Source organism: Sceloporus undulatus, chromosome 6, assembly GCF_019175285.1.
Source record: "Sceloporus undulatus isolate JIND9_A2432 ecotype Alabama chromosome 6, SceUnd_v1.1, whole genome shotgun sequence".
NCBI classification, from domain to species: domain Eukaryota; kingdom Metazoa; phylum Chordata; class Lepidosauria; order Squamata; family Phrynosomatidae; genus Sceloporus; species Sceloporus undulatus.
Genome location: NC_056527.1, coordinates 8,376,403 through 8,390,727, shown reverse-complemented (window position 1 = coordinate 8,390,727; position 14,325 = coordinate 8,376,403). Strand labels below are relative to the sequence as shown.

General features: G+C 39.2%; 1 protein-coding gene across 1 annotated transcript in view; it reads right to left on the bottom strand.

Annotated features, from left to right (window-relative positions):
* The window catches only part of LOC121932858 (sodium channel protein type 5 subunit alpha-like), a 50,343-nt gene extending 43,797 nt beyond the window's left edge, over positions 1-6,546 (bottom strand). The window contains exons 1-5 of the mRNA XM_042471895.1: positions 6,304-6,546; positions 4,104-4,222; positions 3,486-3,596; positions 2,421-2,549; positions 1,621-1,712 (exon numbers count right to left, since the gene is read on the bottom strand). Coding sequence (XP_042327829.1) covers positions 1,621-1,712; positions 2,421-2,549; positions 3,486-3,596; positions 4,104-4,222; positions 6,304-6,546 — 694 coding nt within the window. The remainder of the gene's footprint in view (positions 1-1,620; positions 1,713-2,420; positions 2,550-3,485; positions 3,597-4,103; positions 4,223-6,303) is intronic.
* Positions 6,547-14,325: the final 7,779 nt, after the last annotated feature.

The following is a 14,325-nucleotide window of genomic DNA, read 5'->3' as shown; positions in this document are numbered from 1 at the left end:
GTCTGAAAACTTGTTTATACATTGATATTCATAAATATTTTAGATTAATTACAATTTAATACACAAATAGAGTACTGTGAGTCACACCAACTCTGGATGCTCATTTTATTTTCTGTAAGTGAATACAGATATACTTCCATTAATGAAGCTGATGAGTTCCTGGACATTACTTTTTTTAGCAGAAAATTTGGTACCAGAGGCAGAAATAAGATGGAAAGAATAGAGATTGGATACTAAGCCACCGAAAAGAGCAGGGGGGGGGGGGATTAAAATTAGAAACAAACAATATCCATATGTGAAATGAGACAAGCAGGTCAGGTAAGCCTTGCCTAAGAAAACAAAAGGCACTGTGAACCTTATAGAGACCAGTTGAAGATTTCTTCCAAAATGCCAGGGACGACCTTTTCTTTCACCAAACTCATTGTTCTTATAATTTCCATTTTGGTGGTGGTAGATCTATGCCTCTTTTTTTACATACTGATAAGATGCTGAGGCAGGCTTATCTGCTCTCCCATTTTCTCTGTTTTGTTGTTCCTACATGCTCAGTAAGGGATTCTGGAGGCAGGTGCTGTTTACCTTGCCTGCTGTAGACAGGTACACACAACTACAATAGGATCAGGTACTGAATAAACCAGCTCTTTCTAAACTCAAACTTTACTGCATGGATTACTGTAGACATGCTGCTGCAACCGAACACCAAAGGTCTGTTTTTCACCAGCCCTCCTTCGCAACCCTCTCAATGTTGATGCTGCTAGAAAAAATCCAGCTAGACAGAGGACAGGGAAGAAGGGGGATTTGGCAGGTGTAAAAACTCTGTGTAAAAAGGATCTTCACTGTCAGAGGCTTTGTTAATGGAGGTAATACCTGTACAGTTAACTTCAAGCATTAAGGATATCATTTGTTTTCCCACTTTTAAATATAATACACATATACCGTTGGCCCTCCATATCCACAGATTTTTGATCCACATATTCAAGCATCCATGGATTGAAAATATTCCAAAATATATAAATTCCAAAAAGCAAACCTTGATTTTGCCATTTCATATAAGGGACACTATTTTACTATCCATTGTATTTAATGGGACTTTAGCATCCATGGAACTTGGTATCCATTGAGGGTCCTTTAAAAAGCGTTTACATCCTAGGAGACACCAGGGGCCCATTAGATATTAAAAGAAAGGCATACCATACTTGCCTCTATCTAGAATAATAATAATAATAATAATAATAATAATAATAATAATAATAATAATAATTCTAAAGATGTCTGAGAAGAGACCCAAACCTAGCAAATGACATTTGTAACATTTTTAAAAAATAAGGTACCCCATCTAGCATAGCAATAGCATTTACATTTCTATATCACTTAATAGTCAACTCAGCACTCTCTAAGTGGTTTATAATCTGTAAACCAATTGCCCCCAACAAGCTGGGTACTCATTTTACAGACCTACAAAAGGATGGAAGGCATATATGCTTCCAAAAGGAAAAACAGGACAGGTGTAATATGATTATATCTGATAAACTTGGACCACTGCATCTAGTATGTATGCCCAAAACCCATGGAGCTGAATTAGAGCAAATATAGTTGGTAGAAGTGATTCAAAAATGTTCATACCTGGGATGATCGAAATGGTTTTTAAAGCTCTCAGCACCCGAAACATCCGAAGCACTGAAACATTACCCAGTTCAATAAACTCTCCCACATATCTGTAAAATCAAAGTATGACAATGACATAATTCCTAAAAAGAGACCATTTTTAAAAAGCATTTACATCTCATAGGATGAGGATAACACTCATCCATGGTGTTAAATTGTATATACACACTTTTTTTTCAGGTTTACTGACAGACTAGTATTAAGCACTCACTCAAAAGCATATATGTGTGTTGTTGTTGTTGTTGTTGTTGTGTGGTTTATGGCGACCTTGTCATGAGGTTTTCTTGACAAGTTTCTTCAGAGAGGGTTTGACCTATTTTGGGGGATTTGTGAGTTGACCTATGACTCTGGAAAGCAGGGTTCAAAACCCAACTCAACCATGTAAATGAACTGGGCAACCTTGGGCAAGTCACACTCTCTCAGCCTCAGAAGATGGCAATGGCAAACCCCTCTGAAGAAATGTGCCTAGAAAACCCTATGATAGGGTTGCCTTAGGGTCGCCACCACGGATCAAAAATGACTTGCAGTCTAACAACAACAAGAAATGGAGTTCATTGCCCACAAGATGAGAAGCCATGCTGACAAAAAGTTTCTAGATTTTGAATTTCTGCTCACTGAAGTGTCTGTTTTTAAGGGCTCAAGAATCATTTCAATAGACTGAGACAACCACTCCAGCCACTCCAGCCAAATCTTTCAGAGGAAAAAATAGCAATTTGTTCATTTGGGGACTATGAAGAAAAGCAAAGTTGGAGACTTACGCCATCACAATCACACTGAAATCCAGCCAGTTCCATGGATCTCGAAGAAAAGTGAACTCATTCAAGCAGAATCCTCTTGCCAATATCTTGATTAGACATTCAAAGGTGTAAATACCAGTGAAAGTATACCTACATAACACGAATGTCCAGAGAAGCAAAGTTGACATAGAAAACAAGATTACACGCATAAAGTATATTTATATTAATTAAAAACCTAAAGCATGTTTTGAAAAAAGAAAGCTATTGAAGTTATTTCCTATTCAGTACAAAGAACCAGGCAGCTTCTTTCAAGTGAGAAGGAACGGCAAAATATTTTCTGTTAGCACTGCGGGATATTTTCATGTTTATTTTATTGTTAATCTAGTTAATCACAAGCATTCCTCAAGTTAATTCCAAAAAGGTGAAATATAGCACACAGTATAAGGTATGTAATGAAAAGGAACGGCACAGGGGGAAATATCAATCACAAAAATCTAAAAACTCTACCTGCAAGACAGTGATGGATACAAAATTTAAAATATTCAATCACAAAATTGCGCTAGGAGTTTCTTGGAATAGTATTTTAAAATGCATTAGTGTTCATCATTACTTTTTAGTTACAGTTGGCCCTCTGAACATGGGGGGGGGGATCAATCCAGCAATCTCATCCCATCTTTAGGCACACAGAGATCAGCCTGCCTGCCTGGGCAGGAAAGAAAGGTGAAAAAGAACAGACTGCTGAAAGTGGTGTAGAGCTATCTCTTAAAAATAAAAGGAAAGGAAAGGAAAACAAACTGCTTGGGAATTGAATGGGGGAGAGGAGCAGAATCATGCCCGCTCATATGATCAGATGAGAAGCGGAACTGCAGCAGAAGGAACCTATCGCACAAAGGCAGTAATGGAATAGCTGTGAAACTGAGAGCCTATTGATGGGTTTGCTCATCAGTGAAAAAGTGCACTACAGTAACAAATGGAATACAAGGCAGGTTCTTCTAATCTACTAGTACATGCTGATATGCTATAGTAGATGAATATAGTAGAGTTAGAAAATAAGAAAGTATAAGCAGAATCACCAAAGCTACTTACTCAACATATTTGCTCGAGGAAGTCTCATTGGGGCTCCCTTGCGATGATTCCGAAAGAGCCATGAAGACACAGTTAGTGAAAATAGTGACCATGATAAACATAGTAAACAATGTAAGTAGTGAGAGTTAAGGAAAGTAACATTTTCAAAACATGACATTAAAATGCACTTTGGTTTCATAGTTTCAACAGTTGGTGTTGTTTCCTCATTTTGATTTAGTATTGACTGCAAATGCTACCCATATAAAAGGATCACAGTTGTACAAATTCTAGTTACTATGCAGTGTAATAAAGAAATGACACAGACAATCCTGCACACCTTCAGTAAGGAGTTAGAACAGGGGTGGAAATTATGTGGACTTCTAAAGGTTGTCTGATTGCAATTACTAGCCTTTCTCTCCATTGTTTATGCCTTTGGAAATTACAGATCAACAACTACAACAGCTGAGAGTTGTGATCCAACAACATCTGGTGGGCTGCCTCATTCTCACCTTTGAATTAGCCATTCTCCAGAAGCCCCAATGCCTCATGCATCACTTCTTGATGGCAGGAGCTGTCTCAATGACAAATATTTAAAGGAAGTCTGAAGGCAAAATAAGTTCTTCTTAAGGTGAAGGATATGAATGTACCAAAATTTTGATTGTCATACGTCTGACTGGATGAAAAGGGCTAAAGATCCATAGAGCACGGGTGGCTGTAAATCGGAAGATGGCTTTCCCTTTGTTCAGTACCATGAAAGTCTGGGGGCAAAGAGACAACAACAACAACAACAACAACAATAAATATTTATTTATAGCTTGCCTCTCCCCGAAGGATTGAGGCGGATAACAATCATAAAATACAACATTAACAACTATAAATAACATAATAAAATAACATGATCCCCTTACTTCCCACTTAAAACTAACACAACATCATAAAATACATTCAACTGAGTAAAATTAACTAGTTAAACATAATTAAAATGAGACGAACAAAGGCAACCTAAATTAAATCATGGGATGAACAAAGGCAACTTACATCAGTATCATGGAATGATCAATCAATCAGGGAAAGCCTACCGGAAGAGATCGGTCTTGACAGCCTTCTTAAAAGTGTCATGAGCCATAATGTGATGGATCTCCTCCGGCAGATCATTCCATGGTTTAGGAATGGCCAGTGAAAAGTGGCCTAGTCTTTCTTGGCTGCAATAGGTTACTCCTAGAGGACCTGAGTGTGTGGGGTGGATTATATGGAAGAAGGCACTCCCGTAAGTAAGCTGAACCTAAACCATGAAAGGCTTTAAAGGTTATTGCCAACACCTTGTACTGTGCCTGGAAACTAATTGGCAGCCAATGGAGAGATTTTAAAGTTGGTGTGATGTGATTGCCTCTAGATTTTCTGGCGACCAATCTGGCTGCCATATTTTGAATCAATTGCAGTTTCCAAACTAGGTACAAGGGTAGCCCCATGTAGAGTGTGTTATGAAAGTCCAGGTGAGAGGTTACCAGTGCATGTACCACTGTTTCTAGGTCTCCCGGCTCCAGGTAGGGTTGTAGTTGGTGTATGAGCTGGTCGATAGCAAGCGCTCCTGGTCGTCACATCTATCTGAGCTGACAACTGAAGCGACAAATCCTCAACATTAGGAAGAACTTCCTGACAGTAAGGACTGTCCGATAGTGAAACACACTCCCTTGGAGTGTAGTGGAATCTCCCTCCTTGGAGGTCTTTAAACAGAGGCTGGATGGCCATCTGTCAGGGATGCTTTGATTGAGAGTTCCTGCATGGCAGAATGGGGTTGGATAGGATGGCCCTTGCAGTCTCTTCCAACTCTACTATTCTATGATTCTATGATTCTATGAATCCAGGAGCACTCCCAAACTGCAAACACAGTCTTTTAGGGGAAGTGTGACCCCATCCAGGACTGGTTAACATATCTCCATACCTGGATTAGGGGTCCCTACAGCAAGTACCTTTGTCTTATCTGGATTCAGTTTTAACTGGAAACTTTATTATATGATAATTGGTGCCAATGGTCTCTGCTTCCTAAATGCATAATTCATCTACCAGGGTAATCTCCATTCTCTTATAGTAGTTCTTATGGAACCAAAACTCACAAGACTGAGGTATCAGCAAGCTAGGGGGATCCCTGAGATTTGAAGAAGTGCAAATATTGTGTATTTTTAAAAAAAAAACCCTAAGGACAAGTAATAGAAACCCCAAGTAAGACTAATAAAGGCTATGTATGCCCAGTGGTCAAAGAATGCCTCAAAATGAAGCATCTGGCATTCTGCTAGTAGTGTGTGGGTGAATGAATTCCTGAACAGATTTTCATTCATAAACATTTTGTTGCAGGTACCACTTGTTTAATAAAGGTCATTAACTGAGTGTTTGAGAGGGGAGATTCAGACTCCTCTCTCAATGCTGGTGGCAAGGAAATAGGAATACTCATGAGTGTCCTCATGCGAGTGCTCCTGAGTACAGCAACAGAACCAAATAAGTTCAATTTAAATGCCACTGAATGTCAGTCATTGTTTACCGTTTCCCTTCTTTTATGGCCCTATCCTTCCCAGCTGAAGATAACATGGAATGGATTCTACTTCACCTTAGAACTGCAGCATTATTATGGTATTAGAAATGTGTTAGATGCCACAAGGAACACTGGCTTGTTCCAAATTTAATTATATCCAGAACTAACTTGATTTGCATGGATGTGTCCAAACTGTGTCTGAATCAAGAACCAACCTTTTGTTTTGGCTGCAACAGATTATCTATCACAGGGCAGCTGGATTGTTTTGCCTGATATGAATGAATCCAATGAGCTGCAAGAAATTTACTTCACCTTGTGATCATTATAGTAAGGATCAAGGTCCTCAAGGGGTTCTGCAATGAGATGCGGTGGAGGGTTTCCGTAGAGAGCAGGCAGCTTCTGAAATGCCTGTAAGTCAAGCTGAGGGCGAGGTTTGTCCATAAGGGGTATGTCTTTGCATTCTTTCTTGGCTGCAATGTGTTTCTGAATGGCAACCAAAGACTCAGGAGTGAAGCGACGGAAGTTGTTAGCACCCAGCAATGTCAGGTCATCCATTTTTGCGTCCTTATTTCTTCCTCTGAGTTGAAGTAAACTGCTTGCTGGAAAATTCGCTATGGAAGTATGTTCAAGAAGGGGACTGCAAGATGCTTTTTGAACAGCTTGATAGGAAAAGCAAAGCAAGAAATCACTGGTGAAGAAAAAGAATGGAAAGCATAAATATATGAAATGCAGTTAAGGTTGCAAACCTATATCCAGTTTGACCTCCAAATAAGACCCAGTGAACTCGGATCACATTGACTTACTGTTTAATAAAACAAGTACATCTTCTAATTATCAGATGGAAGCATCCCCTAAATATTCTAATTTATAATGTCTGGATATTGAACATTTCCCATTACAGATAGAAGACCAGTCCAAGACAATATGCCTTCACAATGAACAAGTTCAGCTACTAGCAGTTGTTTCCAAAGATTCAAATAGATCGCAGCCAACTTTGGTTCAGTAACCTTTTTAATGACCCGGGAGCAAATGTGGTTGCCTTTAGTTAGTCATGAAGGAGTAGCTGGGAGAAGCCATGGCAGCACAATGGTGGGCATCTTGTTCATCATTTATACCACATCCTGTCAAACCCTTTAGAGCAAACCTGGTTCATCAGTCCAAAATATATGCTTAAATGACAAGATTCCCCCTCCCTGACTGCCTCACTTGGGCCATGACTCCTGCCTTTGTGAGCCCAAGTTGAACCCAACCTGGATTCCGTCTTACAGCTGGACTGAGGTCGGACACATAGGAGTGAATGCAAAAGGCAAGGAGGAGGAATCTGGAAGGAGAAATGTACATGTATGTGGCTCTGTCTTTAGGAATCTCACCCCACTCCATGCATGAAAACAGTGCATTAAAATGCATCAAATGGGATTATAAGATATATAAGTGTGATAAGAACTTAATTTCTTTCCTTTATTTGGTCTCAGCTTTGTTAATGCACTCTGGAATACTGTGAAAGAAAGTATAAAGATATAAAACGGGGGGGGGGGAATAAAACAAAAGAGAAAAGCAGGATTTAGAGATAACCATTACAGGTTGAGATTGTTTCTATTGTTTTGATTAGAAAGAGAGTTACATCGGAAGCAAAATCCCAATTCATTGCATCACTTGACACTGCTACTGACGCACATACATTGGTGGAGATACATCAGAGATGTTTCAGGAGGTCAAAAAGCACAAGGGAAGGAGATCTAGTCAGCTCAACTTGTGGGATTTTTTAAAAAGTCCTTCATTGCACATCCCACAACTTTAAATAAACATTTAACAACTTTAAATATTTGATGCCCTTCAGGTTTTTAAATCTTGAGTTAGGTCTTGGGGGTCCTCAGCAACAAAAGATATTTAAAGGGGGTCCATGGTAAAGAAAAGGTTAAGAATTGCTGCTCTATTACACTTCTATTTTGTCTTTCTTCCAAGAAATCAGCTAGTATATACAGTCCTGTCTGCACCCCATCCACATTTTATCCTTTTAATAGGGGTCTTATGTGGGTTTTGGGGGCTATATGGCGATGTTCTAGACTTCTTCTAGAACATGGCCACATGGCCTGAAAAACCCACAAAAAACTATGGATGCTGGCCATGAAAGCCTTCGACGTCACATACTGGTTAAGTTTGGGAATGGCGAGAAATAGTGACTGCCCAAAGATAGCCCATGAGCTTCATGGCTGAATGGGAATTTGAACACAGGTCTCATCAGCCCTAACCCAAAACTATGACCAGTATATGATAAAGGTCGTCTTCTATAGTCTTCTCCATTTTCTTATGCTAATATTGCTCCAGATATGTTTGAGTTTTGGAAACTAGCTTGTAATTACACACATCTTCTAAGGGGCACATATGACTAACCTAAGTGAAAGTGGATGTTGTTTGTAAATCATAGAATCGTAGAGTTGGAAGAGACCACCAGGGCCACCCAGTCCAACCCCATTCTGCCATGCAGGAACTCTCAATCAAAGCATCCCCAACAGATGGCCATCCAGCCTCTGTCTGAAGATTTCTAAGGAAGGAGACTCCATTACACTCCAAGGAAGAAGAGTGTTCCACTGTCAAACAGCCCTTACTGTCAGAAGTTCCTCCTAATGTTGAGGTGGAATCTCTTTTCCTGGAGCTTGCATCCATTGCTTCGGGTCCTAGTCTCTGGAGCAGCAGAAAACAAACTGGCTTCCTAGACTAAACTTTCAGCAGCAACAAAATGTCTACCTTAGCCTTCATTTATCTTTTGGTGACTGTTTCAGAATAGGCTGAAAGTTTTCATACATTCAGACTGAAGGTGCTGCTGACACAGGAAACAATGCTCTTGCTCCCAATTTGCTTTGTGACACTGTCACAGAGACAATGCTAACAGTGACATCATCACTATGTGATTTCTCAATAGATATTATTTCCAGTACCCAGGGACTAGATGCATTTTCCCTAAAAATATCACCAAAGCACTTGTAGATCAAGGACCAAAAAGGACTTGAACAGAAGTGGTTTAGGAAAATATTTCCCCCTTTGTGTCCAAAAGTGATTTCCTAATGAGCCAGGTTGCAGAATTTTGTTTCTCTAGTGGCTGAATTTGAGTTTCCTTGACACTTTTTTTTCCGGGCGCAGGGGACAAAGCTCTGGAAATGTCCTTTTGAGATTTACTGCCATTGTTATTGTTCAGGATAAATGAGAAGGGCTGGGGATAAGCAAGAAAGCGAGTTTTGAATTATGTATGGATTGATATCACTCCTGCACAGGGCACAGAGGGAATACTGTAATTGCTCCTCTGCACTCCTTGCCAGTCTTTGCAGACACTTGCCCGTTTGCAGCCATGGTGCTTCCATCAAAACATATTGAGCATAAAAGGTTTGTAATGCTGTTTTGAAAACTCAACCAGTCATACACCCACACAATTTTCATGTGAGCATCCATACAGTAGTTGTGCAAGTGTGGAAATTAAATACTCAATGCAGAATCCAGCAACTTGAGAATTTTAGCATGCTCTTTAAAAAGAATAATCTGAATATTTTCTAAACCGTGATAGCATGATCCATCATTGGCACCCTTGACCAAAGACCACACACTAGCCTAGACACTGGTCATCATCTCAGCTACTTGTGCAAGAGGACCCAAGGAGAGGGACATCTCTGTATCCATCAACCAAAGATGTATGCAGAGTTCTGGTTGCAATCTCAATAATTTTAAGAACAAGACTAGCTGCCTCTGCATTGCAATGATCATGAAGCCCACTTGATTCCTTATTAGAAAAAAACAACTAAGTGGATAGTAATGAAAAATTATAAAGATATTCATGGGGTGAAGAAAGGGATAATACTGGAACTCAAGGCTGTCCAATGAAACTCATTGTCAGAGATTCAGAATAGATAAAATGATGCAATGTTTCACATAAGATACAATTAATTTAAGGAATTTGCTGCAGTAAGATATGATGATGCACACTAAAAGGGGATAGGAAAAGTCCACTAGCAATGGCTGCTAGTCCTTATGACAATGTAAAATGATCTTTTCATGTCATTGCGCCCTTAGATAACATCTGTTGATAGTCATTGGATTTTAGAAGGTGCTTTAAGAGTCACCTAGTCCAGCCTCCTTTTCAATGCAAGATTGACAATGCAAAATGCAATTACAGTGGACCATTTGTATACGCGGGGGATCTGTTCCGGACCCACCCACCCCATATTTGGAAAAAACATGGGACCTCAAGTCCCGTTGTTTGCCATGGCTGTGTGTGCCGCGGTCGCACATGTCATTTTAACGCCTGGGGCTTGCCGTCCATAAGAGCTTGAGTCCATGTATGGCAAGGCCGCATATGGGGCGGATACACTGTACTACATACACAAAAGGTAACCATCCAGTCTCTGATTAAATACCCTAACAAAAGAGAATCTAGCACTTCCCAAAATGTGTGTTTCAATATCGGGTTCTAAATATTTTGAGGTTTTTCCTACTTTTTAACCAGCTATCTGGCAATTTCCATTTACTGGCCACAGTGTTACTTTCTAGCACAAGAGTGGGCAAGGCAGCTCCATCTTCTGCAATGCAGCCTTTGTAGTTATTTGAAGGGAGATGCCATTACACTTCTGTTCTCCAGGTGAATGCACCCACTGCTTCCAATCTTTACATAGGACTTGGTTTCCAGACCCATCACCTTCCTGGTTGCTTTCCCCTGGACACAAACTGTAATATATTAATCATAATTTTAAAATAAGGAGCCCACAGAGAAAAGAGTGTTATTTTAATTTCACTATAATTTGTTTTCACTATAGGTGTCTGCTTGGCCACTGAAGCTGTTGGCTTAGAATACATTTTGGTCAGATTCAGTTTCCTATAGCATTATATTCCTACAAGCTCAGTTCACCCTCCCTCCCCTTCTGAATATTTGGATGGGGAGTAGTTACATTCAATGCAAAATCCATTGACCATGACTTTTGTGCTAACATGAATTTGGTCTCAAAATCTATCGTCTATCAAATATACTCCCGAAAACCTGTGGGTAACTGAATCTCCTAGAAAACCGATATCTGCATTGGATGTTCTATTCTGTTTGATACTAGCATTTGGATTTCCAATCATAATTAAGAGCTGTTATGTAACCCTTCTTCATATTTAGTATGTAGTGGTACTGGACATGTGATAACATTAGATAACTGATATCCTAAAAATATGGTGTTCTCATTGTCTGTGAAAAGTTAAAAAATGTGATACCTTATTATTATTTTTCATTCATTTACAGCAATAGCAAGTACCTTTCTATACCGCTTATCAGTGAACTAGTACTCCTAAGCGGTTTACAGTGTGTAAGCCAGTTGTCCCCAACAAGCTGGATACTCATTTTACCAACTTATGAAAGGATGGAAGGCTGAATCAACCTTGGAGCCCTCCAGGATCAAACTTACAATATTGCAGGACCGGCATTTAACCACTGCGCCACCAAGACTCCCTAATATACACATTTATATCCCGCCTTTCTTCCAATAATGGGACTCAAGGCGGCTAACAACATTTTAAACAATACCTCCACTGAGATACCATTCTAGCCTTGAGGCAACACCAGAAAAGGCCTCACTTTGCATACTCAGGATGTAGATTTTGAGCAAAGCCCTACCGCAGATTTGATGCTGTAGAGAAAAGTAAGATTAATCCAACAAAATTCATTTTCTAGTGCCTCTTGAAGAAGGAATTGAATACAAATGTGATAGATAATTCTGTGTCTATTCACCATTATGATATTAGCTTGTCATCTCCCAGGGCAACCTTTGCTGAATACTTTTTCCTGAAATCTGATGCTAAATTACAAGGCAATCATTTCATCCCACCAGCAGCCTTTCTCTTCTAAGAGCTTTTACTCTGAGAACCCATCATAATACAAGCATCTGTCATCCTGTAAGATGAGCATTAAAGACAAAAATCTGAACTCACAGGACTTGCTGTAATTTTTGTATCAGTGGAAGAGGGAGTTAAAACAAAGAACAGAACAACAGTTAATGCTGTAGGATAGGGGAGGGCAGAAGGAAGATTGGGATCTAGTGGAACTGGATTATTTGGTGGAGCAATAAAGATTTCTACCTTCCATTTTTCCTCAAGAACAAGAACAAAAAGGCACATATATCCTACATGTTGTACAGTTGGCCCTTCTTCTACACGGATTTTTTATACACGGATTCAAGCATCCACGGCTTGAAAATGTTCCAAAAAAGTATAAATTTCAAATATCAAACCTTGATTTTCCATTTTTTATAAAGGTCACAATTTTGCTATGTCATTATATTAAGCATATTGAGCATCCACGGATTTTGTTATCCATGGGGGATCTTGGAACGAAACCCCAGCAGATAACAAGGGTCCACTGTACTGATGAACTCAGAAAAAAGTTCCCGATAACTAAGAGTGAATTTTTTGTTTGGAAAGACTATGAACTCTGTTCTCTGCTGCTATTCAGGACAAATTCCAGGACAAAGAATGCTTTTGTCTTTTCCTCTAAAGTCTAGTTGGTGGATTCTGGGCTTCTGACTTTTTTGGGGAAAAGACATCCTGCAGAGCTGAAGTCTGCCTAGATCTATTATATCACAGAAGAGACTTTCAGCACTGTGGACAGTGCCTTCCAAAATTGAAAACAGTTATTCTACAAATCATCTTCAAGACGTAAAGAGATCTTGTAGCACCTTTGAGACTAACAGACTAACTTGGTTAGTCTTTAAGACTAACCAAGTTAGTTTGTTAGTCTCAAAAGTGCTACAAGATCTCTTTACATTTTGAAGATGATTTGTAGAACAAATCATACTGGTTTTACATACAGACAGATTAAAACAGCCATATCTTTGAATCATCTTCAGGTTATTCTATTTTCACCAACTGAAATTTCTCAATTTCTTCATACACCATACATGTTGCAAACTTGATATTATCTTGCCTAGCATCTAGATTGCTGATGAAAGATGTTATGAGAAGGAAGCTATGACTGATGGGGCCAAGCATCCAAAATCTGCATTCTTCTAGAGAGGTGCTGACAATATTTTATGTTCCAAAATAGAGGCTACATTCTCCACTTAAAAGTCCCTGTTCTTCTCTTGCTCCCTGCAAAAGGTCAAGAAGGAGGGAATATCTAATTTGTCAAGTATTGGGCTGGATACCATCAGGAAATACTAGCTACTGACTCCTGAAATTTTTTAAATGGTTCAGTGTTGATAAATCCCATTAGATTTTCCTCCAGCTCCCATCAGCCTGAGCCAGCATAGCCAATGGCTAAATATGCTGGATGCTGCAACTGGAGTGTTGTAGGATCACCTGCCCTTGCTTGATGTAAACTAGGCATGAACTCTAATGGTTTTCTCTTATTTTCACTCTAGTAAAAGGAAATGACCTTTTCTCACACCATGTTCATCTGAATGTAGGAATGCTTTATCAAAGTCATATTTCTCATCCAAATTTTCACTTGTAGAAGTTTCAGTAAAACTCAGGGAGTACAACCAAATTTCATAGTAAGTTCTCCATGGTCCCAAACTTGTGACAGATGGAAACATAACATTCTCTGAAACAAGAACAGAAGGGCTTCTGCAGACATCCAAACTGCTTTACTGATGTTTCAAGATTCATAGATGCTCAAAAATAAATCACGTACTGTATTTGCTTTTCAAACATTTTTGGCAAACACACACACACACACACACACCCTTCTTAAGAAAATGTGACAGACATCATATAAGAAGTCTTTGACGCACAAGATGGGATCAAATGGATGCTTTTGACAATGGAGGAAAGTTAGGCATAGTGCTATAAAACTTATTTCTAAATAGTTTGAAGCCAAGAATTCACTCAAGAATTAGCCAAGTTCTCCACAACATTAGATTATTCAGTGTGATGAAATCCAAAACACATTTTAAAAAGCTGCTAAAGTACAATAGAACAGCAAAATGATTCTTCACAAGAAACTGAAAAATGTGCACTCTAGAACAAAATATCTTAAGTTCATATGTACATTGATCTGGTCTGGACCAGCTAAAACCATCAAGGGAAAAGATCTGGCACTTACTCATAATACTGTTTTATATGCAATACAAAGAATAAAGTCATTATTAAGAACTTTTGCAAAAGCCAATGAAATAGTAGCTGCCAACATAATCCCTTCTGTAAATTGAGGCTGCGTGGAGTACCATAATATTTCTTTGTACTATGATAACCCCCCCCCCAAAAAAAAAACACCTTTGGAAGTATCGGGGAATATGTAGTCATTCCTTCATCCTCTTCTCAGCTCTAGATTGGAGGGAGGGGAGGTCATCTAATAAAACTGAACCCAGTTATAAG